This window comes from Phocoena phocoena, chromosome 13 (genome assembly GCF_963924675.1).
Source record: "Phocoena phocoena chromosome 13, mPhoPho1.1, whole genome shotgun sequence".
NCBI classification, from domain to species: Eukaryota; Metazoa; Chordata; class Mammalia; order Artiodactyla; family Phocoenidae; genus Phocoena; species Phocoena phocoena.
In genome coordinates this window covers 1,137,552-1,165,325 of record NC_089231.1, presented here as the reverse complement: position 1 = coordinate 1,165,325, position 27,774 = coordinate 1,137,552, and the positions used below count along the sequence as shown (strand labels likewise).

At 59.3% G+C, this 27,774-nt stretch overlaps 1 protein-coding gene across 1 annotated transcript in view; it reads left to right on the top strand.

Moving 5' to 3' along the window:
* The window catches only part of NFATC1 (nuclear factor of activated T cells 1), a 96,927-nt gene that overhangs the window by 56,595 nt on the left and 12,558 nt on the right, over positions 1-27,774 (top strand). Inside the window, exon 9 of the mRNA XM_065890548.1 lies at positions 10,669-11,334. Coding sequence (XP_065746620.1) covers positions 10,669-11,334 — 666 coding nt within the window. The remainder of the gene's footprint in view (positions 1-10,668; positions 11,335-27,774) is intronic.

Genomic DNA, 27,774 nt, shown 5'->3' with positions numbered 1-27,774 from the left:
CGAGCTGACGTCCCACAGAAAACTCTTGGTTGGATAATTGCATCTCCGGTGACCAGGAGGCTTGCACTCCCAAACACCCTTTACTCGACCAAAAAGCACCTCGTTCAGATTGTCCGCTCACACGCTCTGAGGATGGTTTCTTGGCCTGAAAAAGACCTGTTTACCTTCTCCGCTTTTCAGGCTGTTTTCTGAAGGAGAACAGCGTCGTGTGTTGTTTCGCTTCTGAACTAGTAGAAAGTTGTTTCTCGGTGTTGCCCAGACCCGAGGCCTGGCACCCGGGGCCCGTGCCACCCTCCTCCAGGCCGGCAGGGTGTGTGTCCAGAGAGGGCCGCGTCCTGATTCACCTGTGTCACGTAAGCACAGCTGTGCCAACAGTCTTGTTATACTGTGACGGCTGTTTTAAAAACTTGAGATTCATGTAACCTAGGAGGGAAACCATGCACTAGGACTGATTGCAAAAGCAGCCACGTCATCATCTTAGTAAAAGCAAGACGTTTTTGAAGGCTTCGGTCTTCTCCTAGTGTGAAATGTCACGTACGATAGACTAGGTGATAGAAAGCCCTGGAAAACCCGAGGGGATAGCAAGTAGAATCAACTGTTTTTCGGGCAGACGCTAGCCACGCCTGTCCAGGCTTGAATAACGTGGTCTCGTGCTCATCACGTCACGAGCGTGTACGTGAACGGACCTGCAGGAGTGTGCGTTGCCGTGGGGCCGTCTGTGGGGGGCCCCTCCGGGACTTCTGTGATGGGTACTGCACACTGCACTAATCCTGCCTGTTCTCGGATGTGGTACTACATTCCTTACAGCGGAAAATACTCAGTCTTTGTTTGGAAATGTAATGATCGTGTCCTGATTAAAATTCAAGCATGGGTGACTAAAAATTGAATACTTTAAAGAAAACCTAGGCTTATAAAGAAAAATTCCTTTCTAAAGCAGTTTAGAAATCAGCTCGAACGTCGTTTCCGGCAGTTCCTGCTCGAAGTTCATCTCCCGCTTAACACAGACACCCCCAGTCAGAGGGAGGGGGTCCGCACGCAAACCGGGTCCCCCTTTCAGGGGGGGTACCGAGGCCCCCAGAGACACGTCACTGAGATCCTGGGACAGGGCTGTCGAGGGGCCACCATCTCCCCCCAACCCTACAGCTGCCGTTCAGTCCTGCAGGCTCCCTCCCGCCAGGGGCTGACCTGCCCCCCGCTCCGCACCCCATCACCCCCGTGTCAGCCCAGCACACCCATCGCTCATGCTGTGCGGACCGTCACCCGGACCCCCTGGTCCCTCGAGCTGGTGACCCAGCCCCGCCCACAGAGCCATCCGTCCGTCCGTCCGTCCGTCCCTCCGGAGCATGGCTGTCTGGCTCTGTGGCCTGTGCTGCTCTCATCAGGCCCTGGTCTCCCTTCACTTCTCTCCTGGAAATCTGCCCCATCCCAGGGGGTCGAGGGGTCCGTGCCACCCACGCCCGAGAGCCCCGGCCCTGCCCTGCCTTCCTGGGTGGCCGTGCCCCGTGGGGCTGTGAGCTCCCTGGGAGCAGGGACCCCAGCCGGCCCTGACTCCGTGCCCGGATCGTGGGGACCGTCGTCCTGTGCTTTTCTTTTGTAAACAATAAATGCACCAGTGCAAGACCAGAACTCGAGCTCCCAGCTTTAGGTTTGGTGTTTTTTCTCGCGGTCGCTTCTGCCCCCTGCAGCTTCGGGCTGAGCCTTCACGTGGCTCAGCGGGTGGTGTTGGTTAGGGGCCTGGTGGGCCGGCCACCTCTCTCGCCTCCTTCCCACGTCTGGTCTCAGCCTGTCCTCACCGTCCGAAGCCTCCGCCGCAGAGAAGCCCACCACCCCGTCGCCCGCCGTCTCAGGCATCGCTAGTGTCATTGTTCAAAGCGGAAGGAAGCCCGGCTGCGGGTCTGCGCGGGGCCTGGGCGGCTGGGGCCGCTCCCCGTCTCTGGGGGCCGTGTTTGGGGGAAAGTCTCCAGGTGCGTGTAGGACGCCCTGAGCGAGCAGAGTGTGCACAGCGGGGGTTCCCGGCGGGAAGGTCAAGGGCAGAGCAGAGAGGACAGCCGGGCCGTTGCAGGAGAGGCCACGGACCCACCCACGTGCAGCCAGGGAGGTTTTCCTCAGTTTCTTGTTTGTCGCTGTCTGGGTTTAACCGCAGTCTCCCGAAAGAAAGCGTCCGCTCTCTCTAGCGCTGTGAGCTGAGGGGCCCTGGTACCTGTCACGAGGCCGAGACCCCGGGGAAACAGCCCCAGTTAAAGAGGGAAAGGAGCCTGCTCTGTGGGGAGCGGCCCCTGGGTTCGGGGGGACGACGACGTCCACCCTGGCTGTGTCCCCAGGGCTTCTGCTTCCGACGCTGCCCAGGGACCCCGGGACGGGCAGGCAGGGGCGGCAGCTCACACACTAGGGGGAATCCCAGCCAATGACTTCAGGGTCATGGGCCAAAGTCAGCTTGTTCCTAAAATGAGGAGGCCAGTCATGACAGATCCTCGGGCCTGGAGGGGCTGTCTGTCCCCCTGAGATGTTTCTAGCTGGTCCCCAGGAGTGCCTGCGGTGGCACCAGTCCCCCTGCCCACCTGATGCTTGGGGTGAGGGTCCTGGAGCTTCACCAGAGTCAGCCAGGGAGGCCCTGGGGGCGTTGATCCTGGGCCTAAAGCCCACCCGACACTCCCACCTGAAGGCTGAGGGGAGCCGGGTGGGTCCCGGTGCAGGCCGGCGGGAGCCGGGACGGGGCTCCCGCTGCGGCTGGTGGCACGGCCGCTGCCCGTGGGCCTTTTGGAACCTTCCTGAGTCAGCTCAGTGGTGTGGCGACCGCGTGGCGGTGAGCGTGCGTTGGAGGGGGACGGTGCACAGCTACGCGTGTTGGGCTCATGCAGGCGCTGTGATGCGCCTTCTCCTGGGAACTCCCGCGTCCCGGAGGCCGCTGTTAGTAAATTGCCAATTTTACGGGCGCTCTCGCTGTTCCAGCAGGAGAACGAGGGACCGATGTTTTCATTTCTTTCCACGTTAAACCTGCCGCCGCAGAGAGGCGGGGAATTGGCTGCCCCACCGGGCCCCCCGGGAGGGACGAGTCAGGGCCGGGCCGGGGCCCGTGGGGAGGGTTTGGAAGCCGCCCTTCCCCGCAGCGCTCTCCACGGGCCTGAGCTCTTCACAGTGTGTCTGGTTCGCACGCCGCTGGCCTTCCCATGAGGTGTCCAGACCCGGTGGCAGGAGAGCCCAGGTGTGTGAAGGGGAGGGGACTTCCCCTCTAAAGGCCGCCACGGGGTCAACTCTGTCGACCGTCCTGACAGACACCGGCCTGAGGCCCCCGACGCGGCCTTGAATCCGCAGGGAGGGGTTTGAGCTTGGAAGAGAGTAGGACGAGGGGGTGAATCGTGGGGCCTGAGCTGCTGGGAAAGAAGGCGGGTGCCCTTTCCGCGGGGGGGGCCACACCCAAGGCTCCCCCACCGAGACCGTCACCCGTGGCGGAACAGCGAGGAGGCGGGTGGCTTTGATCAGATACCTGAGGGCCACGGCCACCGACCGCAAAGGCAACGCGTGTCGGGAGTGAGGCCGGACCCCCAAGACGTCTGAGCACAGCCTTGCGGAGGGGAGACCTGGTGACTCCTTCCCCCGGGGACCGGGGCCTGCCCACGACAGCGCGCGGCGCGGGGGCTAGCCCAGCACGGCCCCCCGCCAAGTCACAGCCCTCGGTGCGCAGCTGCTCGGGTCAAGCCACAGGAGAGTGAATCACGTTCCCTTCGGACGCAGCGCTGGCAACAGTGGCTGAAGTCCTAGCAGCGCGTTTGCTGGCTCGTGCGGCCTGCTCTGCCCGGAGGCTGTTGCCAGCCTAGCTGCGGGGAGCCGGAGCCCCGGGTAAGGGCCCTGGAGCCACGGGGCTGGCGCCACAGACGGCGAGGCCGCCACACCCGCTCACAGCCCGCCTGCCGCGACAGAGCTGTGAAGCCGGCCGTCGCTCACTGTCTGGGCGCCCTCGGCCTCTGTCTCCCGGTGTCCACTCGATGCTCCCGCAGAGGCTGCCAGGCAGCACCCCCAGAAAGGCGGGGAGGACCCGAGAGAGGACAGGCCGCCCCGTCGGGCTTGGCGGGCACTGCCGCCACCGCGGAGCTGGGGTCTCAGCGGAGTCTGTGGTGTCTCGGTCGGGAGGTTCCTGCCATGCGCCCAGAGCCTTGTCCTCTGGGAACCCGAGGGCCTGGCGCAAGTGCTGGCTGTGCTGTGGGGGGGCAGGAGCTTGTCCCCAAAGGAAGAAACGCGGTCCCTGCCGTCACGCGGCGGTGGGGTCTGTGAGTCCCCTCCTCGCCCACCGGTCCATCCGTCCCCCAGGCCCCTCTTGGCCCTGGACGTGGACGTGGGTACCCGCTTGCTGAGGGTCGGCGGTGCAGGAGGCTCCTGTCGCCACGTTTCCTGCCTCAGAAAAGTCCTGCCCTGAAGCTACCCTGCTGGCGTTTGTGTCAACGGCTCAAATGCCGCGTAACAAACAGAAGACAGTCGTTCTCCGTTCTCCGGGGCTCAGAGCAACCTCTTCTGCACAGGGCGGTGGCCGCAGCTGAACCGCTGAGGCCTTGGTGGGAGGGGTGGGGGGGTGGTCACAGGGGGAGTCCTCGCCTGCGGGGGATGCTCAGCGCCCGTGATGTCACCAGACGTCTCTGCAGGTCAGGGGTGCCTCCAATCAGAGATGCGTGCTCACAGTCTGGCGGCTGCTGGAAGCAGCGCCGGGTCCGGGGGCCCCTTCCTGGCTCACAGACACCCCCTTCTCGCCATGTCCCCCATGTACAGCGAGACCCTCTCTCCCTCTTAAGACCACAGCCCTACGGCATCAGGGCCCCTCCAGCCTCGTTGAACCCGACTCCTTTCCTGATGGCCCATTTCCAAACACAGTCACCCTGGAGTTAGGGCTTCAGCCCCCGCGTCTGGGGGACAGTTCAGTCGGCAGCAGCATCCCTGGCCTGTCCGAGGCCAAAGAGCTGGGCTGTGGCCCCAGGCCTGACCCCTGGCCCCGCTGCTCCCTGTGCCAGCGGGTTGGGAAGAGGGAGGGCCCTGCACCGCTGTCCCCATGCGGGGGAGGCTCGGTGCCGCTGCCCTTACGGCTCATGCCACGTTGGGTCCCTCACCACCTCTTAGGTGGCCGTCACGTCTGTGTTACTGCTGGAAAAGCGAGGCCTGTGGGTCACGGGATCAGCCCCAGGGCCGCGCAGCCTGCGGGTGCCTGCCTGGGCTCTGAGTTCATCCACCTGAGAGCAGTGCAGACGTTCGCCCTCGTCCCAGGTGTGGCCACGTCTGTGTGTCCGTCCGTGTGTGCAGGACACTGGCTGTGCGTGTAGGAGGAGCGCCTTCTTTTCTCTTGGTGCAGTTTCGGGTTGGCCTGCTTTTCTGCGTCCGTTTTGCCTTTATTCTTCATTCGCCTGCGTTTGGACGCCGTGCGAAGTGCCAGGGATACGAATGTCTGTAAAACCCTGAGCTCCGGGGACTCACAGAGGAGGTTGGTGTGTCACAGGCGCATAAAGTCTTCTGAATAAAACAGTTGGGTTCCCGTGGTTCTGATACTCAAGAAGGCCGAGGCCCAAATGTCTCCCCAGTAGCTGCCAAGCAGTCGGCCTTGGCCTCCCCTGGGTCAGAGGACGGGCGTCCTGTGGTCGGACCACTGGGCTGTGCTCTTCAGGTGGTGGAGGGCACCCAGCTCCTCCTGCTTCGTGTGAGGGTCCTGGTCTGGGCATGAGCCCCAGGCGCACAGGTGTGAGGGGAGCCCGAGACGGCTGCTGTGCTCCACCTGTCTGCCCGGGGACGGTGGGAAGGTGATGGCGTGATTCACGAGAGACGGCGTCCTTCTGTGTAATGGCCGGCAGGCCAGGGTGTGAGCCCCGCTCCCCGGCAGGGGTCGTGTCACACTGCCCCCTGGCTTCTCCATCCACGTGGGATCCTGGGGGTCAGGCCGAGTTGAGGACCCCAGGCCTCAGTTCTGCCCCGGGTCCTGGTACCGGCCCAGGGCCGAATGGCCGTGAGCCGAGGGCCTCTGCTGCCCTTGTCTGATCTGCCAGTGAATCAGCCATTTGCAAAATCCACTGAACCCCGGGGTGAAGGGCAGGATGTGGGCGTGGGCACCCATTTCCACAGATGGATGTGATCTGAAAGGCGTCGGGAGGGCGTGCGGATGGGATGGGGCAGCTGTGCCTGGGGGCCACGTGGCCACCCCACGCCCTGCGGACAGAGCAAGGCTCACACTGCTTGGCCACGTGAATGACACGGCAGTGCGGCCGCGTCTGTGAACTGTGAGGACCTGGAGAGCGTCCACCCGAGGAGGTGCGGGTCTGGCGGGGGATCCAGAAAGGCGGCCGGACCTGCCTGGGCCTCCCCGATCCCACTGGGTGGCCAGCAGGCGGGCCCACGGCCGGGCAGGTCCCCTTCGTCCCCAGAGGAGGCGGGAGGCACCCTCTGCTTTCGGTGCGTTTAGACTCTGTAGGTGCCCTGGGGGTAGCGGGCGCATGTGCCCCGGGCCCCGCGTCTGCTCCACATCTGCCGGGAACTGCCCCCACCTGGCACTGAGGCGCTGGGGTCTCTGTCCTGGTCACTGTCCCTGGGCTGTGCGGCGCCCTCAGGGCAGGCAGGGTGGGGATTATCTCCGTTAGGTGCAGAGGAGTCTGTGCCCAAAGGGAGTTTGCAGTGGTGGCCTCGTGCTGGGGCCTCCAGAGGTGGGATCGGCCCACCACGCGGGTGCGGAGAGGCTGCAAATGCAGGGGAGGGCGTCTGAGCCGAGCAAGGAGGCCCAGCTCGGCTGGGTCACCAAGGACTCGTGCGCCCGCGAAGGCCCGGAGGCTGGGGTGGGGAGGGGTCCCGCCCGGGTCGAGTCTCCACCCGACCGTGGGAAGAATCCGGTGGGTCCCGACGCCACGGGAAGGTGACGCATTTCCTAAACCCTCGTCTCGCGCCCTCGGCCGGGTCTGGCCCACAGAGGCCCCCCAAGATCGTCTTGCTGAGACTTTCCCAGAAAGACCCCCAGGGCGAAGAGGGAGTGAACGCGGGTGCCACAGGGCAGCTTTAAACAGGTCGTAAACCACAGACATTGAAGCGGCGGGCAGCACAGACGCCCGATCGCTCCTGCCCTCGGGATCGCAGGGCCTGGGCTGGCCACGTGGCATGTAAATCAGGCCCACGGCCGTTTCCCCGGCTGCACCTCCAAAGCCGGCGGAGCAGACGGGGTGAGGGTTTATAAAGAGCTTGGGGGACCCTGGATGAGAGGGTCGAGCTGGCCCTCGTGCTGGCTGAAAATCCAGTGCAGGAGAGAGGCGCCCAGCAGGGCTTTAACTTAACCTGCTAGACACGTATTTCCGTAAGGTCGAGAGCTCTGAGCCTCAGTGCGCTGGTGCAGAACTTAACCCTTGCCATTCTGGACGCCACAGGCCACACGGGCAGCTTTCGAATCCCCCCCCCACCCCGCCCCGGGTCATATGGGTTTGTCAGGGCTGTTTTTAGTGGTAGCTGTGCCCACTGGCCGTTTCTGGATGATTCTGGCTGGAGGCTGCCCCCAGCTCTCCCCCAGCTCTGCAGAGCCATCCGCAGAGCTATATGTCCTGGAGCCATCCGCAGAGCTATATGTCCTGGAGCCATCTGCAGACCTATATGTCCTGGAGCCATCTGCAGAGCTATATGTCCTGGAGCCTGAGGCTGTAGGACCGGAGGCGGGGCCGCTTGCCCCTGGGAGAGGCCATCTTGCCTGTGCTGGAGCTGACGGCCACCTTCACACCCTGGGCGTTGTAGCGGGAAGCGGACGCCGCACATCACATGTTCTCTTACATGCAAGGACGTGCATCTGTGTCAAGGCTGCCCCAGGCCGCTCCCCTACCCCCAGCCCGCCTCCCTGGGATGCCCAACTCGGGGCAGGAGCCCGTGTCAGGCTGCACACAGAGCTTGGACCCAGCAGAGGCCCCTCCTTGAGGTGGGCTTCCACGCGGGGACCCCAGCCAGTAGGTGCTCGCGGCAGAAACCCCAGGCTGGGACTTCCCTGGTGGTGCAGTGGTTAAGAATCGGCCTGCCAATGCAGGGGACACGGGTTCCAGCCCTGGCCTGGGATCCCACACGCTGCGGAGCACCTAAGCCTGTGCGCTACAACTACTGAGCCTGCGTTCTAGAGCCCGTGAGCCACAACTACTGAGCCCACGTGCCACAACTACTGAAGCCCACGTGCCTAGAGCCCGTGCTCCACCACAAGAGAAGCCACCGCAAGGAGAAGCCCGCACACTGCAAGGAAGAGCGGCCCCTGCTCGCTACAACTAGAGAAAACCCGCACGCAGCAATGAAGACCCGACACAGCCAAAAATTAATAAATAAATTAATTCAAAAGAAAGAACCCCTGGGCCGCTGAAGCTGCTGTCACGGGCGTGCGGGTCGGGAGCGGAGAGGCCCTTGGTCCTGAGGGGCCACAAAGCTACAAGTGCTTCTGCACTCGCGCCGGGCCACGGGGCCACGGGCGCGCCGAATCTGGGGGCCTGGCCTGGGCTGTGAACAGCTCCTGTACCGAGTGCCCGCCCCTCCCCTGGGGCCTGCGGTCCCTGCGTCAGGGCACGTTCACGTGGGGAATCTTCACACTCTTGCTGCGGAGGAAGCCCTCGGAGCCACGGGAGACACACGCGGCTGCTGCCGGGACCTGTGGGCGTCTCCCCCGTGTGTGAGCCACACGGAGATCAGTGCCACCCGAGGACGGCGGACAGCGGCCCTTCTCAGTGTCCTGCCGGCAGCCAGCGACACTTGCCCTGGAATCCAGTCCTGCAGGGACTCGACCCCTCACGCAGAGCCCTAGCTGGCTGTGAGAGAGAGAGGGAGAGAGGTCCCTTCCCCAGCAAAGGACCGTGAGTGTGGGCACCGGGGCAGGCCAGGCCCTGTGGGTCATCGGCCTGGCTGGTGAAAGCAAACCCACACCCCCGCGGAGCACCCGGGGTGAGGACGCCCCGTGCGCCCTCCGCGGGCTCGCCTGCCCCCGCCTGCACTGCCCACACCCGCCATGCTGGGTGCGTCCTGTCCAAGAATGCTGGACACACCGGGCTCTGGGCATCCAAGGCGCCGCGCCCTACAGCTCTCGGCCCGACGTGACTTCGGGGACGAGTGGCCGACCGTGGCTCGGCCTGCAGGCGGCAGGGATACTTCCCGTGGCAGCCCCACAATGACCATCACCCGCGTGTTTCCTCCCTGCCCTCCAGCTGTCAGCGCCGCCCGGGGACCAGGCGCCTCCCTGCCCAGCGTGCAGACACGTCAGACGCGGGAAGAATGATGGGAAGCAGGGGCTGGGAAGTTGGCACAACGAGGGCAAGACTAAAGGAAACAGCTTCTCTGGGAATCCGGAGTCGAAAGCCCAGGGCCTGGAGATGCTCAGCGGAGTTACGTGCTCCTGCGTCAGTGGGTCTGGAGTGTCCCCTGGGTCCCAGCCACGTGGCTACCGTGCTGCCCAGGCGCCCCACGGACAGGCTTCGCAAGAGGCCGTCTTCCGCGTCACGGCTCCTGTGGATTCGCAGGCGCCCGGCTGTTACGGAAGAGATGTGCATCCTTGCTGGCTTGAGACCTTTGTTAGAGCAAAGCTGCGTTTGGGAGAGAATCTTTATTTACTTAAGGAGGAGGCTGGGATTGCGAGGGGCGTTCCCTCCGTGTGGCTGCCCCGGCCGCCGGGAATCCAGCAGCACACACACGAAGAGGTGAAAATATGATTAGGGGGGATCTGATGACAGCTCATTGCCCATCCTGCGTTTGCTACGGCAGCGCCGGGCATCTGTTATGAATTTAACTGCGCTCTTACCAGTCACTCGCGGGATAATCTGACCACCGGGATGTCTCCTGCAAACTGGTGTAAGAGGCAGGAACCAACGAGAAAACGGGACACAGGAAGTAAGCAAGGGCGGGAGTGGAGCCCCGGCCCCTGTGCAGACCCCACGGCACATCTGCTCACCTTCTCCCCGGCCCTCTCGGCGCCTGGTCGGGCCCACGGCCTGGAGGGGAGTGAAGGGGACCCTCCAGTGCCCATCGTGCCCTCCTCCCAGCCCGGTTCTCTGCACCGCCGGCTTCCTAGTGAGGGGTGGACAGGGCAGTGGTCTGGAAGCCGTCTGGGGGCTTCCGGCTCTGCCCCAGGAGCCGCGTGATCGCTGGTTGTGTGTTGTCTCCAGTGGAAACGAAGCAGCAGGAGGGAGGGGTGGCGTATTTGCTCGTGTGGAACTGGTTTCCTTGTCGAGCGGCTGAAGGCTTCTCTCCTACAGCAAATGGACACTCATCTTTCCTGTCAGATTTTTACTGACTTCCAAACGCCATCTTACTGTTCAAGTTCACCAAATGTCAGACGTTTATCAGATAGGGCGTCAGTAGCAGCAGAAATGCAGTAGTACACCCAAGTTAAAAATGTCCCTTTGATTACTACAAATCCGCGGGCCCTTGGGTCCAAGGCTTCTACTGCAGTTTGCGAATGGATTCTTACAGCCCATTAGTGCTGGGGGAGATTCCAAGGAAAACAGTGCTCTCGGTATGAGAACCAGCTGCAGCTTTCTGGGCCGATGACTCACACCCTCCTTTTAATCGGGTGGGAGAAGCAGGCAGGAGACACACAGGGACTCAGTCAAAGCGCTGTTTGTTTTCGGAGGGTATCCTAGCCACAGGCCCGCCCCACGGCTCCCATCTGCAGCTCGTGTTTATTTAACTTTTTCTTCTTTCTCACAGTTCCAATCATAAAAACGGAGCCCAGTGATGATTACGAGCCTGCCCTCACCTGTGGACCAATGAGCCAGGGCCTGAGCCCGCTCCCCAAGCCCTGCTACGGCCAGCCGCTCGCCCTGCCGCCCGACCCGGGCTCCTGCCTCGCGCCCGGCTTCCCGCCCCGTCCACAGAGCAGCGCCAGCCCCGAGCTCCACGACCTCTCCTGCGCCCCCTACGGCCCGGCCGTGGCCGGCCCGGGCCACGGCCCCCTCGGACTTCCCCGGCCAGTCGGCGGCGTCCTCGCCGGCCAGGAGGCGCCGAGACCCGCGGGCGTGCCTCCAGGGCCCCCCCAGCCGCCGCCCCCCGCCCCGCTGCAGCCACAGGTGAGTCCGCCGTCAAGTGGTAGCTGCTCCCCGGGGTGCCGGCCAGCGCTCTGTCCCCACAGTCCCTCCTCTCCGCTGCCGCCCGGGACCCAAGAGCCGACCCGCCTGCAGCCCTGCGGCCCCGCGCGCCCCCCCGGGATGGGCCACCAGCAACAGCAGCCGTCTGAGGTTCCGAGCAGCGCGCCTGCAGCCACCCGGCCCCTGCCAGCGCCCGAGGTGCGTGAGGACAGTAATCATAGTCTGGCCCCCATTCCCGTAACGGTCAAGCGAGAGCCTCAGGAGCTGGACCCGCTGGACCTGGACGACGGTAAGTGCTCGCGGGCAGGCGTGCGGCCGGCCCGGCGCCGTGGGCCCGCTGCGGCAGGAGGGGCGCGTGCACCAGCCGCCCAGCTGGGGCGCGCCTGGCGTGTGTCCTGCGGGACGCCCCTGCCGCCCTCAGTGGCCCCTGGCGGCCGGCAGTGTTGCCGCCAGCCAGCGGGGTCGCGCAGCTCTGCCCGGTGGGGGCCTGTGGCTGTCGACCCTCGGGTACGCTGTCCGCGGGGCGACACAGGGAGAGCTCTGGGCGCCCGGGTGTGCCGGCCCTGGCCATGTGGAGCACAGCGCCCCCGGGAGCTGACGTGCCCTGTTAGGAGGGGAGACCGCCCTGGCCTCGGCCGCGGCTCCAGCTTCTCGATGCCTAGTGTCCGAACCGCTTCTCTAGTCGCGTGAACCGTTTTATGTATTCGCACAGCTAAAAGTGAGCGACTTGCACCCTGTTTGGCTCGTGAGAGCACTTTAAGCACGTGACAGGCTTGTCGGAAGCTCAGTGATCAGACGATGAGGTGCCGGTGGCTCCCTGGACCGGGGCTCGGGTCCCAGCACGGCACCGGACTCCACGGAGACACGTTCAGGGTGATTTGGAAACCAGGCGTCCTCGAGACACCTGCAGTCAGGCTAATTCGTGTAAAAATCTGAGCCCCAAGGTCTTCCTATAAAATGAGAGCAGAAGGCACCTCGTCGAAAGATCTTCTTTCTCTTTCCTTTGGGAAAAGGTGCCTGGGGCCCCGTGATCTGGTGGGTGAGAGGTCACCCGGTGCTCTCGTGGGCCCTGCGTGGTTGGTCCGTCCGTGTGGGCACACAAAGCCAGCCTGGAACAAGGCAGAGAGAACCCGTCCCCCAGAGGAAGCCGCACTGGGCTGGTCTCAGAACCTCTGCCTGAGGGGCCCCGGGACCACACGTGTGCCCCGAAAACAGCGGGCAGACGAGCGCCGTCGGCGGATGCAGGGCCGGGAGAGCCCGTGGGGGACGGGGGCCCAAGCCCAGCCGTCTGCTCTCGCCCGAAAGCTGTGAGGCGGGGCAGGGCCTGGAGGAGGGAGACGGGCGCCTTCTGCGACCCCCGCCCTGACTCCAGCGGGACCACGGTGGAGCTTGCTGATGCAAATCAGACGTGAGGGCCAGTGTCCAACCTCAGACACAGGGGCCCGTCTCGGCCGGACCCTGGGGTCAAAGGCGGAGCCTGCCCTCGCTGCAGGCGCCGGGGTGAGCGGGGGTGGGGAGCAGGGCCTCCCCCCGTCCTGACCGCCGTCCCGTCCCCATCGTGAGCACAGGGGTCTGGTTAGGTGAGCCTGGCACCTCCTGGGCCGTGACCAAGCCCCTAAAGTTGCTGAGGGTCCAGCACGTGGTCCTCAAGGGAAGAGCCCCTGAACTCCGGGCGGTGCCTCTGAGCACTTCTGAGGGTGGGAGGGAGGGACCCTGGCCTCTCTAGGATCCCACCAGCACACCCTACAGAGGGGTCGCCTGCTTTGAGGGTGAGCGATTACAGAAGAAGAACACTTGAAAGCATGTGGCCTTGATTCAGGAAAGAGCAGGGGAGGCCCTGGGAGGGACCTCACTGCCCCCCGAGCAGACAGGGACCTGTGAGACCCTGAGGTCTGGGGTGGCCAAGCGGACGGGGTCCAGCCCTGTTGCTGGGCTGGGGGCTGCAGCCGGGCTTTCACCAGCAGGAAGGCCCCTGTGCTCCAGGCCCGCCTGCACCTGAGCGTCAGGTGGGGCGGCGAGCGGGGGCCCCGGGGGCACCTGCGGCCACTCCTGGGACAGCAGCTCCAGGGACTCGGTCCTGAAAGGATCCTCGTGGGCCCTGGTTTGTACTCAGCGTCCATCACCCGGGCCAGCTGTCAACGTGGCCTTTCGGTTTTGGCCACGAGAGCAAAGTGACGTCGGTTTTCTTGGTCAGGATTGGGGTCACGGTGTGAGGCTTCCCCAGGAAGCGGTGAACACGTGTCCGTGAATGTGCGTGTATCTTCACACCACCCCCACGCGTGACGTTTCGGTGCCACCCTGCTCGTCCCCACTTAAAGCCACGCCAGGGTGGAGCCCTGAGCGGCAAAGAGTAAACGCTGACCTGGCCCCGTGCAGAGTGGCCCCGACATGTCCCTGTGGGTGGACATCCCCTGCGTGGACGCTGCACCCAGCGTCCCCCCCCGAGCGGTCTTTCCCAGAGGGAGACCCCCGAGGTGGAGGGAGGCCTCGGGTGCACACGCCGCGTGGCCGGGAGGCGGCCTCGCACGAGCCCGGCTTCCCTGCGGTGGGGCTCTCGGGCCCGCGGGGTCGGTCTGAGCACACATGCTGGGGGAACGGCCCTGGACGTGGCCACTAAAAACTAAGGCTGTGGGGCTTCTCTCCTGGAGGTGGAACCACACGCCTTCCGGCCGGGCGTCCGTCCCCACTCAGGAAAGCAGCTCGTGTTTGTTGCTCTGAGCGGCTCAAGACTCCCCGCGCCCACAGGCAGTGAGCATAGAGACGGGGCCCAGCTCTTGCTAAGGTCTTGTGCTGGAAGCAGCAGGAAGCACGTCTGTTCTCGTGAGCAGGTGGCCGGAGCTGTCAGCTGCGTGCCGGGGGGCTCTGGGGGGACCTTCAGGCCGCGTTTCTCCGCCTGGGACCCGCTTGCTCCCTTGCTTACAGGAGCTGCGACGTAGACACAGGTCAGTCCCTCGCGAGTCCTCGAAAGACCGCCTAGTGCAGAATAAAGGCCCACGTGGTGGGCATGGGGACCTGAATCCCCAGCCTCCCCGGCCCAGGGGCTGAGGGGCTCCGGGGCGGGTTCTTACTGGTCCCTCCTGACGGGGATGGTGGGAGGGGTACGCCGGTGTCGTGGGGTGGGTGTGGGCCCCCGAGGTTCCTGTACAGCTTGGACGCCTTGAGTTGGCACCAGTGACCTGATCCTTGGCCGGTCCCACCGTTAAACGTTTGTGGTTGAGGGGTTTGAAAATTAGTTTGTTAAGAGGGACGATGTCCACACTCCCGCTTGTTCTGGTGGGGAGGATGGCGTGCCTCGAGGGCTTGTGTACAGAGCGCGGCCCCCGAGGCCCGGGTGGGAGAGGGAGCCGGTCGGCCAGGCGGATCCCTGGTTTAGAAAAGAGGCCCCTGTGAAAGGTCTGGAAGGGGGCCCGGGGAGGGGGTCATCGGCCTCACTCTAAGGCACACGCGACTTTCCTTGTATGTCTGGGTTTTAATTGGCAGCCCAGCCCAGGAAGGTGCAGAGAAGAGAAAATGGAGACGAGGGCGAAAAACTAAATCAGAAAACTAGACGCCGATTTTAAGTGACCTTGACGTTAAAAGGCAAAGACTTCGTCGTTGTCATTTACACCCAGGGAGAAGCGAGTAGTTGGGGTGGCTGACGACAGGGACCAGGGAACAAGGACCAGGAGGGGGGCGCAGGGGGAGGAGGGAGGGGGGCGATTCAGGCTGTGCACGGTGGCCCCTCCCCAGGCCTGGTCTCAGCAGGACGGGGTTGCTGGCGCCGGGGGCCGCTGGCGGGTACGAACTGCTTGTCGCCTGGGCTTTGCCCCGAGAGCCGTGGCGCCGTTCCCCCGGGGCAGGAGGGACCAGCCGTGCACCACGGCTCACACAGCGAACTCAGCCCCATGTCACTTGCAGGCACGCAGAGCCGTTGCGCGTCGCGACCCCAGGGTGACAGGTTAGGTAACATCCCGCCCGGCCTCGCCCCTCACCACCCCCGCCCTCAGGGCTCTCAGAGGCTGACAGGAGCCGAGGCTGCAGTGACTCTGGCCCTGGCTTGCTTCGTGGGTGCAACCACTGTGAGTCAGGGGGCGATTGGGGTTCCTCGGGCTTGTTTGTGATGCTAATGGCGCCAGGTCTGTGAGGGGTGAGAGCTTATCTCACATGTGTTCTGGTTTTTTATTTGGGTTTTTTGCTATCCAGGAACGTAGAATGAAAAAGGCAATAATAGGGTATTATGTCCAGCTCCAGAGAGCCTGGGGCATTTGGGGCGCGTAAATGAATCACTTAGAGACCGCAAAGCAGCCGTGCCTTACGCGGGAGCCACCCGCCCAGTCTGCGGAGTGACTCCCCAGATGTGGCGGGCTAACGCACGTCCCAAGTCTCCATTCAGCTCGAGGAGCAATCCGAGTGCACGGGGACTCGCCTCGGGTGAACCCCAACTTGTCGATAGGGTTTCTTTTTTTTCTAGTTGTTTCTGCTCTTCGGTTTTGTTTCAAAAGTGTCTGGACCATAAATAGTTCGCATTATGATTTATTCTTTACTTCAACAGTATTCGTGAAACATGCTCTCCACTCGGACTTCTCGATCGTGGCAGTACCACAGCGTAGCTTTTCTTTTACAAATTAGCTTCATGGGCCTCACTGATTTGGAAGGTAGATGAAATGTGTCATAAAAGCCACACGTGAGCCATTCCGTGGTGTGACTTTTGGGACCTGCCCCTCGCAGAGCTGAGCTACGCGACCGCACAGCGGCACCCCTCTCCGGGTGATGGGCTGTCCTTGACCGACACACGTGTGAACGTGGGCGGCTCACACACACGCGCACGGTCGTCTGTGTGCCGCTTGCGTACCTCTGCTGGAAAGCCACTGTGAACGTCCCTGAAGCTCGCAGTTTACCCAGCCAGCGTTAACGTGAAGCGGCCCCGTTTTGCTGACGTGGGGATCCCCCTTTGCGACCCAAGCGACGCCTCCCGGGGTGCCGGTCTGTCTGCCACCGTAGCAGCCCCTCCGCGTCGTGCCCCCGCCCTGCGGCCTCGGCCGCGGTCGGCGCTTTCGGTCCCCTGCAGGGGCTCTCGGGTTTCCACAAGTCTAGATGTCATTAGAACAGCAAGCAGGTGGAGCAGGCGGCCAGGACCGTGTCTGCCCCGCGTCTGGCTGTGCGTCCCCCGCGTCCCCCCTTCTTTCCTGAGCCTGGGCTGCTCTGGGGGAGGACACGGTGCTTTCCTCATGGAAAGTCTTACTAACCTGGCCCAGGGCCCGGCTCTGAGGCCTTCCCCGCTCCTAGTGATGATGGAAAGAGCCTGCCTTGCAGGTCAAACGCACGGGCGTGTTAACACTGCGGACGTGGGCTGCTACCCGGGGGCGGGAGGACGCACTCAGCCGTGCACGCGGTTCCTGAGGGTCAGTCCTCAAGGCCCGGGCCCCTGGCGTGCCACCGGAGGCAGCGCATGCTGGTGACGTGCTGACCCGCAGGCTTTATCTCCCGAGGTGGAGTCCACCGGGGCCGGGCTGGAGCCGCCACCCGGAGAAGCGGAGCCCCCGCCCGCTCACTTCCACCGCGCGCCCCCCAGCGGCGGTGCGTGCCTCCCGGGCGCCGGAGTCCGTGTGCACGCGGACTCGGGGCTGAGCTTCCAGGGCCGCTGTGCCTCCAAGTGGGTCAGACCGGTGTGCAGGCTTGGGCGCGAGTCTCTGCCTCGTCCCCGACCAGGTGGACCCGAGCGACAGCCAGTGATTGGCGGGAGCGGTCGACCCCTGCCAGCCCGCCACGGGCAGCGCTCGAGCACCGCGCGTCTGCTGCGCCCTGGGAGGTGTGTGCTCGCCGCTGCGGCCACGCTGCAGGGCAGCAGCCGTCAGGATCTGCCTCTGGCAGAGGAGGAGGGAAGGCAGGGACTGCTCTGAGGTGTCCGCTGAGTCAGGGCCTCTATAAATAGGGCACTGCCTTTGGCCCCGGGGACACAGCTTGCTAGGCTAGGACGTTTGAGAGTCTCCTGCAGCTCGTATGACACTGCAGCTTAGGTGTCCGAGGTTCGGGGCGCCTCTCAGTTGCAGGATGTAGACGCTACCTAGAAGCGTGGACTGCTTTGACTTTCTAATCAAGTCTTCTCCAGCCCAATTATTTTCTGTGCACTTGGAGGGGAATTTGGTGGTTTGCTTTCAGCTAACATTCACCTTCTCCCTTAATCCTAGGTCTTAGCTGATTTCCTTCTGTAGATGGGAGAGCTGTTTGACGTTCTTAATTGGAGGGAAAGAAACAGGGGAGAAAGCAGAGGGAAGAGCTAGAAAGGTCTTGTGGCACTAGAACCACTTAGGTCTACTTGGTGCCGGAAACACTGGCGATGGAAGCTGGCGCTCAGACCTGGCTGCGTGTGGGGCACTTGGGCGCCTCGTGGTGCGTTGTCTCCAGTCTCGGGCAGGCTGTGAGGGTGGGAGAGCGTTGGCAAGTGAGCGCGTCAGGACTGTGACGCAGTTTTCCCGTGTGGCAATACTTCTGCAGAGGCGAGCATCTCTCCAGGGGGATTTAATCAGCTCCGTCTCCGTTTCAGACCAGGTTGCACAACCTTGGCCTGGTCTCTGCGTTTTCTCCCTCTGATGCCATACATTTCAAAGCGCTTTCTCGCTGAAGAACAAGCACACCTGACAGATCCTCTCAGATCTGTGAGCCACACCTAGCACACGGCTGTACTGTGTTCACCAGAGCCTGAAGCCAGAAGGGGGGTGTCCAGCAACACAGGAGCCACGTTCAAAAGCCCAGGTGATGACGGACCATCAGGGCTTGGCGTCTCTGGGGAGAGTGGTGACCAGGGCCACGGAGGGCTACGACTCCCTCTGCGGGGCGCCTGCGTTTCCACGAGAGCAGCCAGGCGCGTGGCGGCCCTGCCCTGGAGTGCCACGCACAGGGTCGGTGGCGTGGCACTTCTAAGTGACCCCTGATACGAGTGCCCTCTTCACGTGGAGTCCTGAGGGGCAGAGAGTGCCTGGTGCAGCCGTCCATCACGTCCAGGCAGAGAAGAACCTGGATAATTGCTATTGGAGTAAGCGTCTTCCCATCAGAGCTGAGAAGGCTGTTCCCAGTCCAACCTGACACATCATTGCCAGCACACAGAAAACCCAAATGGCGAAAACAGCACCTGTGTGTGGCGTTTGGCTCCTTCCAGAGTGACTTTTACATATAGTCTCTGTTGACGTATTCAGCCTCACAGCAATCCCGTGAGTGGGCAAAACTGCCGATTCAGCCCCAGCTGACAAAGACGGAGGCTGAAGCTTAGAGAGAAATGTCACTCGACCTGCTCAGGACACAGCTGGTGAGTGACGGGACCAGGGACGCCACCTTGATCCGCCAGCCCTGATTTCAACACTGTCTGTCTACTCTCAAGGCTGAGCTGTGTTATTGAGCTTTTTATTTTAGCCCACTAGAGACGTAGTGAGCAAAGGCCCCTGCTCAGAAGTCTAGCTTCCAAGTATGAATTGGCCTTGCAAGCCAAAGACAAGCTGGTATATTTTTTTCTTCATCAGAGAACCTCTGGTTATTTACTGAGGCACTTTTGATGACCCAAGAAGGACTGGAAGACAGGAAGGACTTCCAAAATGGTGGAGAGAGGACCTCACTGAGAGAGCACCCCCTAAAAAGCAGCAAAAACAGTGACGAAACTTTCAAATCAATTATCCCAGAGTCTGAACATCAACCAGAGGCAGAAAAAACTGAAAAGCACTTATTCAAGGGAAACTGGACCTTGGTAACGAACGTGGGATCTGTGGTGCTGTAATTTGGGGCTACTTCCGTCCCGCCTCCCCAGCTCCATGGAGTGTAGCCGTGAAAAGCCAGCAGCTTCACTGACAGTGAAGGAGATTGGCCTCTTTGGGGCTCTGTTAAAAAACCCCATCCCCACAGCACAGTCAGTCCTTTGGTCGTGAAGCTCCCTGGAAAAGCCTCGTTCCCAGGGCAGCATAAAAAGTAGCAGATGGCTGGGGTCATGCTCATTGGAGCTGCCCAAGGCTGTGATCTCAATTAGGGCAAAGGAGCCTGGCCAAACTAGGTGACCACGGGGGATTCTGAAAAGCCCTGACATGCCCCTGGGGGTCTGGAAGGCTGCACACGTGCACATGGATATGTGCACACTCAGGAAGACCGCACACACGCATGTGGGTGTGTGCACGCTCCGAAGACGTGGGCGAGGAGAGGGCCCAGCCGTTCACCTGTGGCTCCTTCACCTCGCGACCGTACGAACAGGAGTGAAGCCCAGGCTGACTGTGAACTGAGGGCGTGTCAGAGGCGGCCTTTGCACACATATCTCCTCGACAAAACAGGGAGGCCTAATGGTTCAAGGCATGCAGAGAAACCAGACTGATCCTTGAAGGATGCTAACCTGAGGGTGACCCCAGGAAGCCAAGCTTAAAAATAAAAGCAAGACTTTTTTTAAAAAAAAGTGGAACAGAGAACTTAGCAGCTACACACTGCAGAGATACAGAATCTCTGGAATTAGTCCAGGAAAGTCACTAATCAAATAAGCAACAACTAAGGGAAGAAAAGAATCCAGCAATAACAACAAATCCTGGATGGGGGGGGTGGGGGAGGGAGCTGATTCCAGAGTTGCTACGGTGTACTATCGCTAACGTCCAGTTTTCAACCAAAAAGTTATGAGACATGCAAAGAAACGTGAAAATATGCCCCATACACAGGGGAAGAGGCAACCCGCATGCAGTGGACAATGCCCCCGAGAGGGCTCAGGTATTGGACTTCGTAGCAAAGGAAATCAGCCACCATAGAGATGCTCGAGGAACTAAAGGGAACTGTGTTTAGAGAATTAAAGGAAAGTGGGACAACTATGTCTGACCAAGTGGAGATACATTTTCTAAAAGAGCCAAGTAGAAATTCTAGAGTTGAAACGTACAATAACTAAAATGGAAACACATCAGAAGGGCCGAACAACATTTTGGAGCTGACAGAATACAAGAATCAACAGACTTGAAGAAAAGTCAATAGGTTATCCAGCCTGAGGGATAGAAAGTAAAAAGATGAAAGAAAATTGAAGAAGTGAAACACCATCAGGCATACAAATGTGTGTATAATAAGAATCCAGAAAGAGAGAAGAAAGGGGTAGAAAAAGTATTTGAAGAAATAACGGTTAAAATCTTCCCAGATTGGAAGAAAAACATTGTAGACATCCCAAAAGGTCAACAAATTCCAAGTAGGATAAATTCAGAGATTCACATCATAGCCAAACTGTCAAAAGTCAAAGAAAAAGAGACAATTCTAAAAGCCACAAGAAAAAACCAAGTCATCAGGTACAGTATGTGGAATCTTCAAAAAGATCAACAGCTGACTTCTCGTTAGCAATCATGGAAGCTGGAAAGCAGTGGGACAGCATCCTCGAAAGCGCTCAGAGAAGACGACTGGTGGCCAAGAAGTTTCTGTCTAGCAAAACTAGCCTTAACAATAGAGGAGAAGTAAGCAAAGACGCCATAAGAGAATGTAGTGCCATCAGACCTGGCCTACAGAAAGTACCAAAGGGAGTCCTTCAGGTTGACAGTAACTCAGATCCACATGAAGACGTAAAAAGCACTGGTAAAAATAATTACATAATTTAATAAGCATTCTAAGAAAGCGTAAGACGATAATTACAAACCTGTGCTGATGGGCTTATATAAAAATGTCATTCTTGTGACAATGACAGTAGAAAGGAAGGAGTAGGGAAGGAAGCTATATTGGAGCAGTTTCTATATATTATTAGAAATGAGTATTAATCTGAAATAGATATTAAGTATATTGTAACCTCTAGAGGAGCCACTAAGAAAATGTTAAGAATATATGTAGTAAACAAAACAAAACAAGACCAAAAAAAGCATTTAAATGATACACTGGAAGAAGTAAACTTAGACCCTTACCTCTCACCTTACACGAAAAAGTTAACTCAAAATTGATCATGGACTTAAATGTAAGAGCTAAAACAAAACTTTTAGGAGATAACATATGAGAAAATCTTTGAGACCTTGGATTAGGCGAAGATTTTTTTAGATATGACACCAAGAACACAGTCCATAACATTTAAAAAGTGATATATCAGACCTCATCAAAATTCAAAATTTTTGTGCTTCAAGAGATACCATTAAGAAAAAGAAAGACAAGGGAGTTCCCTGGCAGTCCAGTAGTTAGGATTCAGCGCTTTCACTGCCAGGGCCTGGGTTCTACCCTGGTCAGGGAACTAAGATCCCACAAGCCATGCAGCATGTCCAAAAAAGAGACAAGCAACATACGAGACGAACGTATGATAAAGGGCTTATATTTAGGAAACGCAAAGAACACATATCTCAGTAATAAGACAAAAAGCCTAGTCAAAAGCTGGGTAAAAGATTTAAATAGACATTTCTCCAAGGAAGGTATATGAATGGCTAATAAATACATGAAAATATACTCGACATCATTAGTCATAGGGAATGCCAATGAGATACCATGGCATACCTATTAGAGTGGCTGTAAAAACTAACAGAGACAATAGCAAATTTTGGAGAGGATGTGGAGAAACTGGAACCCTCACACATTACTGGTGGGGATACAAAACGGTGCAGCCACTTTGGCAGTGTCTCAAAAGTTGAACATACGTTTGCCCTAAGACCCAGCAAGTCTGTGCTTGAGCATCTACCCAACAGAAATGAACACATATGTATGTGCACACAAAAACTTGGGCACAAATGTTCTTAGCAGCATTACGTATAATATCCAAACATCTGAAACAACCTAAATGTCCAGCAACTAGGGAATAGATAGAAAAAGTGTGACATATCCATCCAATGGAGTATTATTCAGCCAGAAGGAGGAATGAAGTACTGAGTCATGCTAGGACATGGATGAACCTTGAAAACATTACACTGAATCAAAAGGCCAGACACAGAAGACCATGTATTATGGTTCCATTTGTATGAAGATGTCCAGAAAGGCAACTCTCCAGAAGCAGCCAGCAGCCTGGCTTGGGGATGTTTCTGGTCTGATCTCTTATGCAGGTTCATTAAGTACAGTTTTGTTAAAACACAAAAGGAGAAAAGTGCTTTTGAAGCGAAGGCTTGTGTGTGTCGTGCACGTTTCCCTCTGTATGTGGAACACGCGCAGCCGTCTTTCAGGAGTGTTGGGAGAAAATTCTAATTCTGTGTTTATATGACACAAACATAACGCTGATGGGAGAGCTTCTCTCATGGAATAAAAATGTGTGTGCTTCTCGTTACTTACCTGTTTAGTTAAATTAAGGATTCTCTTCATCAAAACGTGGGCCGCATGCAGGACCAGCCCCAGACGTTTGCTGACCGTGGGTGACGTGGGTTCTTCACGTAGGCTGGGCACACAAAATCTTGAGTCCCTTTACCTTTTTCAGTTTGAATTTTGACACAGCGTCCTTCCTTCCTTCCAGATTATAATGTGGACTCTTCCACACAGTAAAGAACAAAGAAAGTCTATTCCCCCTTTTAAAACATCCGCCCTTATCAGGCCCGGGGGACCCGGCTAATCACGGCCTGGTCCTGGGACAATGAGCCCAGCTGGCGGGCCAGGCCCACCCCCCTCCCCAAGGACGCGGATGCCTATCGCTCCCAGAAGCCGGTGGCCAGTTTTCTTTTGTTCCGAAGCAGGGATAGACAGTGCTGGATGCAGTCCTTAGCCGGGGCCTGGGGGGCTTTATCGGCCCCAGCCTGCCCTCCCTCCCCACGAGGTGAAGGCTGCCCCATCTCTGCCCTATCAGGCCCCACAGCCTGTTATTTCAGATACGCAGGAAGGGTGCCTGGAAGAGCCCTGGGCGACAGCTAGAAACGTCTGTGATTCCCCCAGGCTCGTCAGAGGCCTGGCAGGAGGGAAGAGGGGGAGATGCCGCCGGGGTGTCTGCAGCAGACGGGGGCCTCGGCTGTGAACCGCTGGCCCGACGGCTCCCTCTGCTGCCCTGCCGAGGGTAGGGGCTCCGGGGACAGCCCTGTTTTAAGGCCTGCCCCGTCCTTTCTCCATAAGGCGGCTTGGCTGGCCTGCTAGTCTCGAGTCTCTGCAGAGAGTTTCAGCAGATATGAGAGCTGGGCCCCAGCAGAGGCCTCAGGACTGACATCTCGCCTCTGACTGCGTTTGAGGTCGGAACGTCCTGTGCAGACACGTGCGGCGTCTGCTCCGCTCGGGGACCAAAGTCTAGGGAATGAGAAGGTCACCTGGTGAGGGGCGGGGAGAGCACCCTCCTTCCCCCTCAAGGGTTTCCTCTGGAATCGGTTTTTAGGGAGGAGCCCAGGTAAGACAGCTGGCATCCTCGAGTGTTTAGGGAGAGAAGTGAGACTTAAGGGCATTTCCTCTTAATTACTGTCCCTGGGCGAGATTGGTCAGGGAGGGACACGGAGCGTGGCCACGTGTCGGGGCCGCTGTCCGGAGGGGGAGGCCTGCCGTGTGCTGCTGTTGGCACGGCTCCTCGCTTTCACAGCGTCAAACTTAGAATCGCCTTTGTATGCGCGTTCCTTCTTTTTCCACAGTAGCTGTTGCCAGCAAGCTGTAAACTACCCTATATCACTCAGATTTAAGAACCTCAACTTTAAAGCAAATTAAACTCTTGTTGACATTGTAATAAAAATCAGAATGGAACCGGGCAGCTCAGGAGAAGCGAAGTTGTTATTTTTGTGGATTTAAGATTGTTTTCTGGGATTCGCAGGCTCCCAGCACAGCGGAGTGATTTCCTCTTGGCAGACGGTCAGAGCAGAAGAGGCGGTGGATGTGGCTGGAGCGAGGTGGCCGCGCGGGGCGTCACCTGGGTGTTTGCTCTGGCGTCGGCAGGGGTGCTTGCAGCCGCCCTGGAAAAGCCGCGGCCGGGCGGCTGGTCCGCGTTGGAGGCGGGGTGCTGCACAGGCGGTTTTAATGCGCTTTAGTCTGAGGAAAGAGCTCAAATCCTGTTGTCAGAGTCTGTCTGTTAACTCGGCCTTCGTGCTGGACAGAAAGCCGCGGCTGGGAGCACAGGTCATCGTCCTTCAGAGCTCGTCCACCGATCAGGCCACGAAACGCGGAGCAGCCGCCGACCCCAGCTGTAGCCTGCGATGTTCTTGTGACAGCGTCCTTCCCTCGCTGGAAACGGTGATTTCCACTGGATCACACGCCAGCTTTCCATCCTGCGAGCAGTTTCCTGCCGTGACGCTGCGGAATCACAGAGCTGCAGGGAGACGTGTGGATAGAAACTCCGCGATGGATGAATGTGACAAGCTGGGTGGGCTCCCTGTGGATGGGCTTTGACCTGGGCTCGCGGGCAACCTCTCCCCAGCATCGCACCCCTGCCCTCACCTGCCGTGCCCTCTTCGGCGTGGCGTCCTGTTTCTCTCTGCTTTCAAGGCCGGGTCAGCTCACGACCTCTGACTCATAAACAGGCCGACATCCACCGGCCACCACAGTCGGCTGGAGCTGTCCGATCGCCACCGTTGCTAAGTCTTCAGAGCCGGCATTGGGGTCACCCAGACGCCCTGGCTCCTACCTGCCCCGCCGGGACACGGCGACACAGCGGGCAGGAGCCGGGCCATGGGGCTCCTCGCTCCGCAGGTGGCGACCAGCACTTAACTAAGTGGTAGGAAGATGAGGAGGAGACTTAAAAATGCAGGATGACATTCCTTCACGGATCCCTTCACTGTCACTGGCTGGTTAGAGGACCCCCTGGATTTAGAAACATGTCCTGCTCCCCACGGGAAATTTTACAGACGCTTGTGGGATTTTTTAAGGAGTTTTCATCCCTTTGCTTGTATCAGTGACCTCCGCTGGACCAGGGCTTGCTAAATACACAGTGTTTTGATAAAACGTCTTGCCTGTGCTGTTGTGCAGGAAGCTTGTCCGACAGCTCATGGAGCAGCGGACGGTGGCCAGCAGGGAAGGCGCGGAGCTCAGAGCCCCAGCTCCTGGCCTGAGACTCCTGTCCCTTCATCTCGGATCTCTTCATGCCCTGTGACGGAAATGGGCCCTGATTTATCCTTAAGCTCACTCTGAATCCCACGTGAAAGTCCAGCACGGCTCAGGCGTAGCGATGACCCCTCAAGGTGCCCCCATAAGGCCTCGTTTATCTTCAGTCTGAGTTAACACTTACTGTGAACTAATGTTCTACATAGTTTGTTCTCTACGTACTATTTTCTTTCTTTTTTTTTTTAAGGACATTATTTCAAGGCTTCTTCAGAAGTCAAATTTAGATAAACAGAGAAGGAATTAACGCTAAATTTCCAAACACACAGCTCCGCCCCAGGGACAGGAAGATGATGTGCAGGTTACTGTGGTTGTAACTTCACAGCTGGGCGACAAGTGCTCTGACCTTGCCCAGACTCAACCTCGGTGAGGCTCCTGCAAGGGATTAATTCAACCTTCAAAGACGACGGAACCCAACCAGTATTTGCAGATTGCTTGCTCTGCTCTGGCATTGCAGGGCTGTCGAGACACGTGATTGGATCAGACTCCTGACCCCTGCGAAGTTAGAGTGGGGTCTGGGAGAGCAGGTTAAACAGCTAAATAGTATTTAAAATATAAACAACAATTCAGGATGACAAAGCAGGGCTCCAGACAGCACCCGATCAGCTGCCAAGTAAATTACGGAGGCCAGTGATTCCAGCGCTCTTGCTTTTAGGTTTGAGGGACTTAGAGATCATTTCAGGAAGGACTTTTCAGAGATGGGAGCTAAGCCTCAGAGGCTGTCTTCTCTACCTCAACTGGCATCTCTGTTTCACGTGGGAAATGCAGTGTCACTGGGCCTGAGGCCTCTGAAGGACACATTTCCAGCCCTGGAGGTGCCACGTCTGTCGAGTTCAGGAGCGGTCAATTATAGAACTTCCTCCAGAAACCGGCCTGTAAGACCCTTCCCATGGGGATGTGCCCCTGGTGCCCCCCACCCCCCGGTGGTCCCCGGTCCACAGGCCTGTGCGTCCTTTCCGGGTTCTTGCAAGTGTCGTTAGAGCAGCTGTGCCATTTCTCAGGCTGAGAAGTGGACTTGGGGCAGGGTAACTCTGCAGGGCTGCTCGTTTGGGTAAGCACCAGGGGCACGGCGTCATTACATAAAGTCGATTAGAGTGCGTGCATGCCGGTCCTGTTGATTTGATTTAGAGCTAAGGAAAGCTCCAGTAATCTGCAATTACAAGAAACTAAATGGCCCTTTATACTGAAGGCAACTTCCATGGCACCTAATATACTTTGATGAATTACTCATTATGTGCAGTGTTGGAATAGCTTCTGTAAAGAGTCATAATTGGATAATCAATACAAAAATGCAGTCTTGGTTTTTGCCTTTTTCCTACTCCCAGGTCAGTATGTCCTGAGGATTATGGGGCCTGTCTCAGTTGCCCGAATTTTCTGACTCCTCGCCTCCCTGTCTATCGGCCTGTTTTTTTCCAAATTAGCAGTTCTGAGTCATTTGCCAGCTCGGTATTGCACACTTTCTTCACGCCGTCTGTGGTTTTTCTGTTCAGATCTTTACCGAGTGAGCAAACAGGATCTGCCGTCGGTTACTTTTGTCAGCACTCAGAGGTACAGCGTGACCCTCGCGGCGGCCTCGGAGCCGTGGGGAGGGGCAGACTGGCCGCACGGAGGCAGCGGCGGGAGTGGGCTGGCGTCTGGTCTCGGGGGAGTGGTCGGCACGGGCTGGGGGCTGCCCGGGGGGCAGGTGGGCTGCAGGCACGGGCCCTGCGCACCCTCCGTGACGTCCGTCCTGCGCCTACTCGCGCCGGCCGCGGGTGGGGCGCTGGGCGCTTGGCCGGCAGCGGTGCTTGGTGCGCAGGTGACCCGTGCGAGCAGGCGGACGGGGCGGCCGCCATGTTCAGGACCCGCGCGGGGCTCGGCAAGATTCGGGCCGGACGGTGGAGCCCAGGAGAAGGCTGGGGCCCTGCTACCGCGTGGCGGCCGTGTCTGAGTCCGTAGGGACGGCGTGGGAGCCGGGAGCGTGCACCCGCACCCCTGACGGTGCGCGGGGGGGCGCAGGGCTCCCGAGGCCATGCTTTGGACCTTTTGCCGAAATTGAACTGGAGGCGCTGCCCTGTGAACAGCCAAGGTGTCCACGCCGCGCCCCCGCTGCTGGCCTCGCCCCGAGCCACCGGGCCCCGAAATTCTTAGTTGTCCTTCCAGAGCCGCCCCGACGATGCCGGGCCCGGACCACACCCACGCCCGGACTGTCCTCCGCAGCCGCGGAGGGCGAGTGCTGCTCTGGGCAGGGACGCGGGAAGGGGCCAGGGCGGCGTCCGCTCCCCACAGCCGAGGCCTTGCGGTCCCAGCGCTCGCAGAGCTGGAGCCCTGACGGACGCACGGCCCTGGCGGGCCTGAGGCCCCGCGCATGCGGGGAGGACGGCGGAGGATGGTGCGCTCGCGCGGCCCCGCAGGAAACAGCGAGGCCCGGTCGTCGGATCGCGGCCCTCTCCCCTCCGCCCGCGGCTTATGCAGCCTAAGTGGACGTGGTCTCGCAGGAATCAGTCTAGGAAAACGGGGAGTTGCACCAATAATAATTTAAAATACTACTTTAAAAGCAGTATCGCCTGCAAACTATACCGATACAAGTGAAAATCTCTGCGTGTTACTTTAGTTCTTTCCTCAACGCCCCGGGGGAGCCGGGCTGCTCCCAGTGGCCGAGCGCAGCTGCGCCCTCCCTGGGCCTGTGGTGCAGCATCTCTTCTCAACGATTTGAACGATAGTTTAGAATATTTTGAAGGTGAGAAAAGTGTGCTTTTCTGTCCACCGGGGTGTAGGCGTGGCCTTTACGGCAGCAGCTCTGGAAAATTGTCTTTAAGGTAAATCTCTT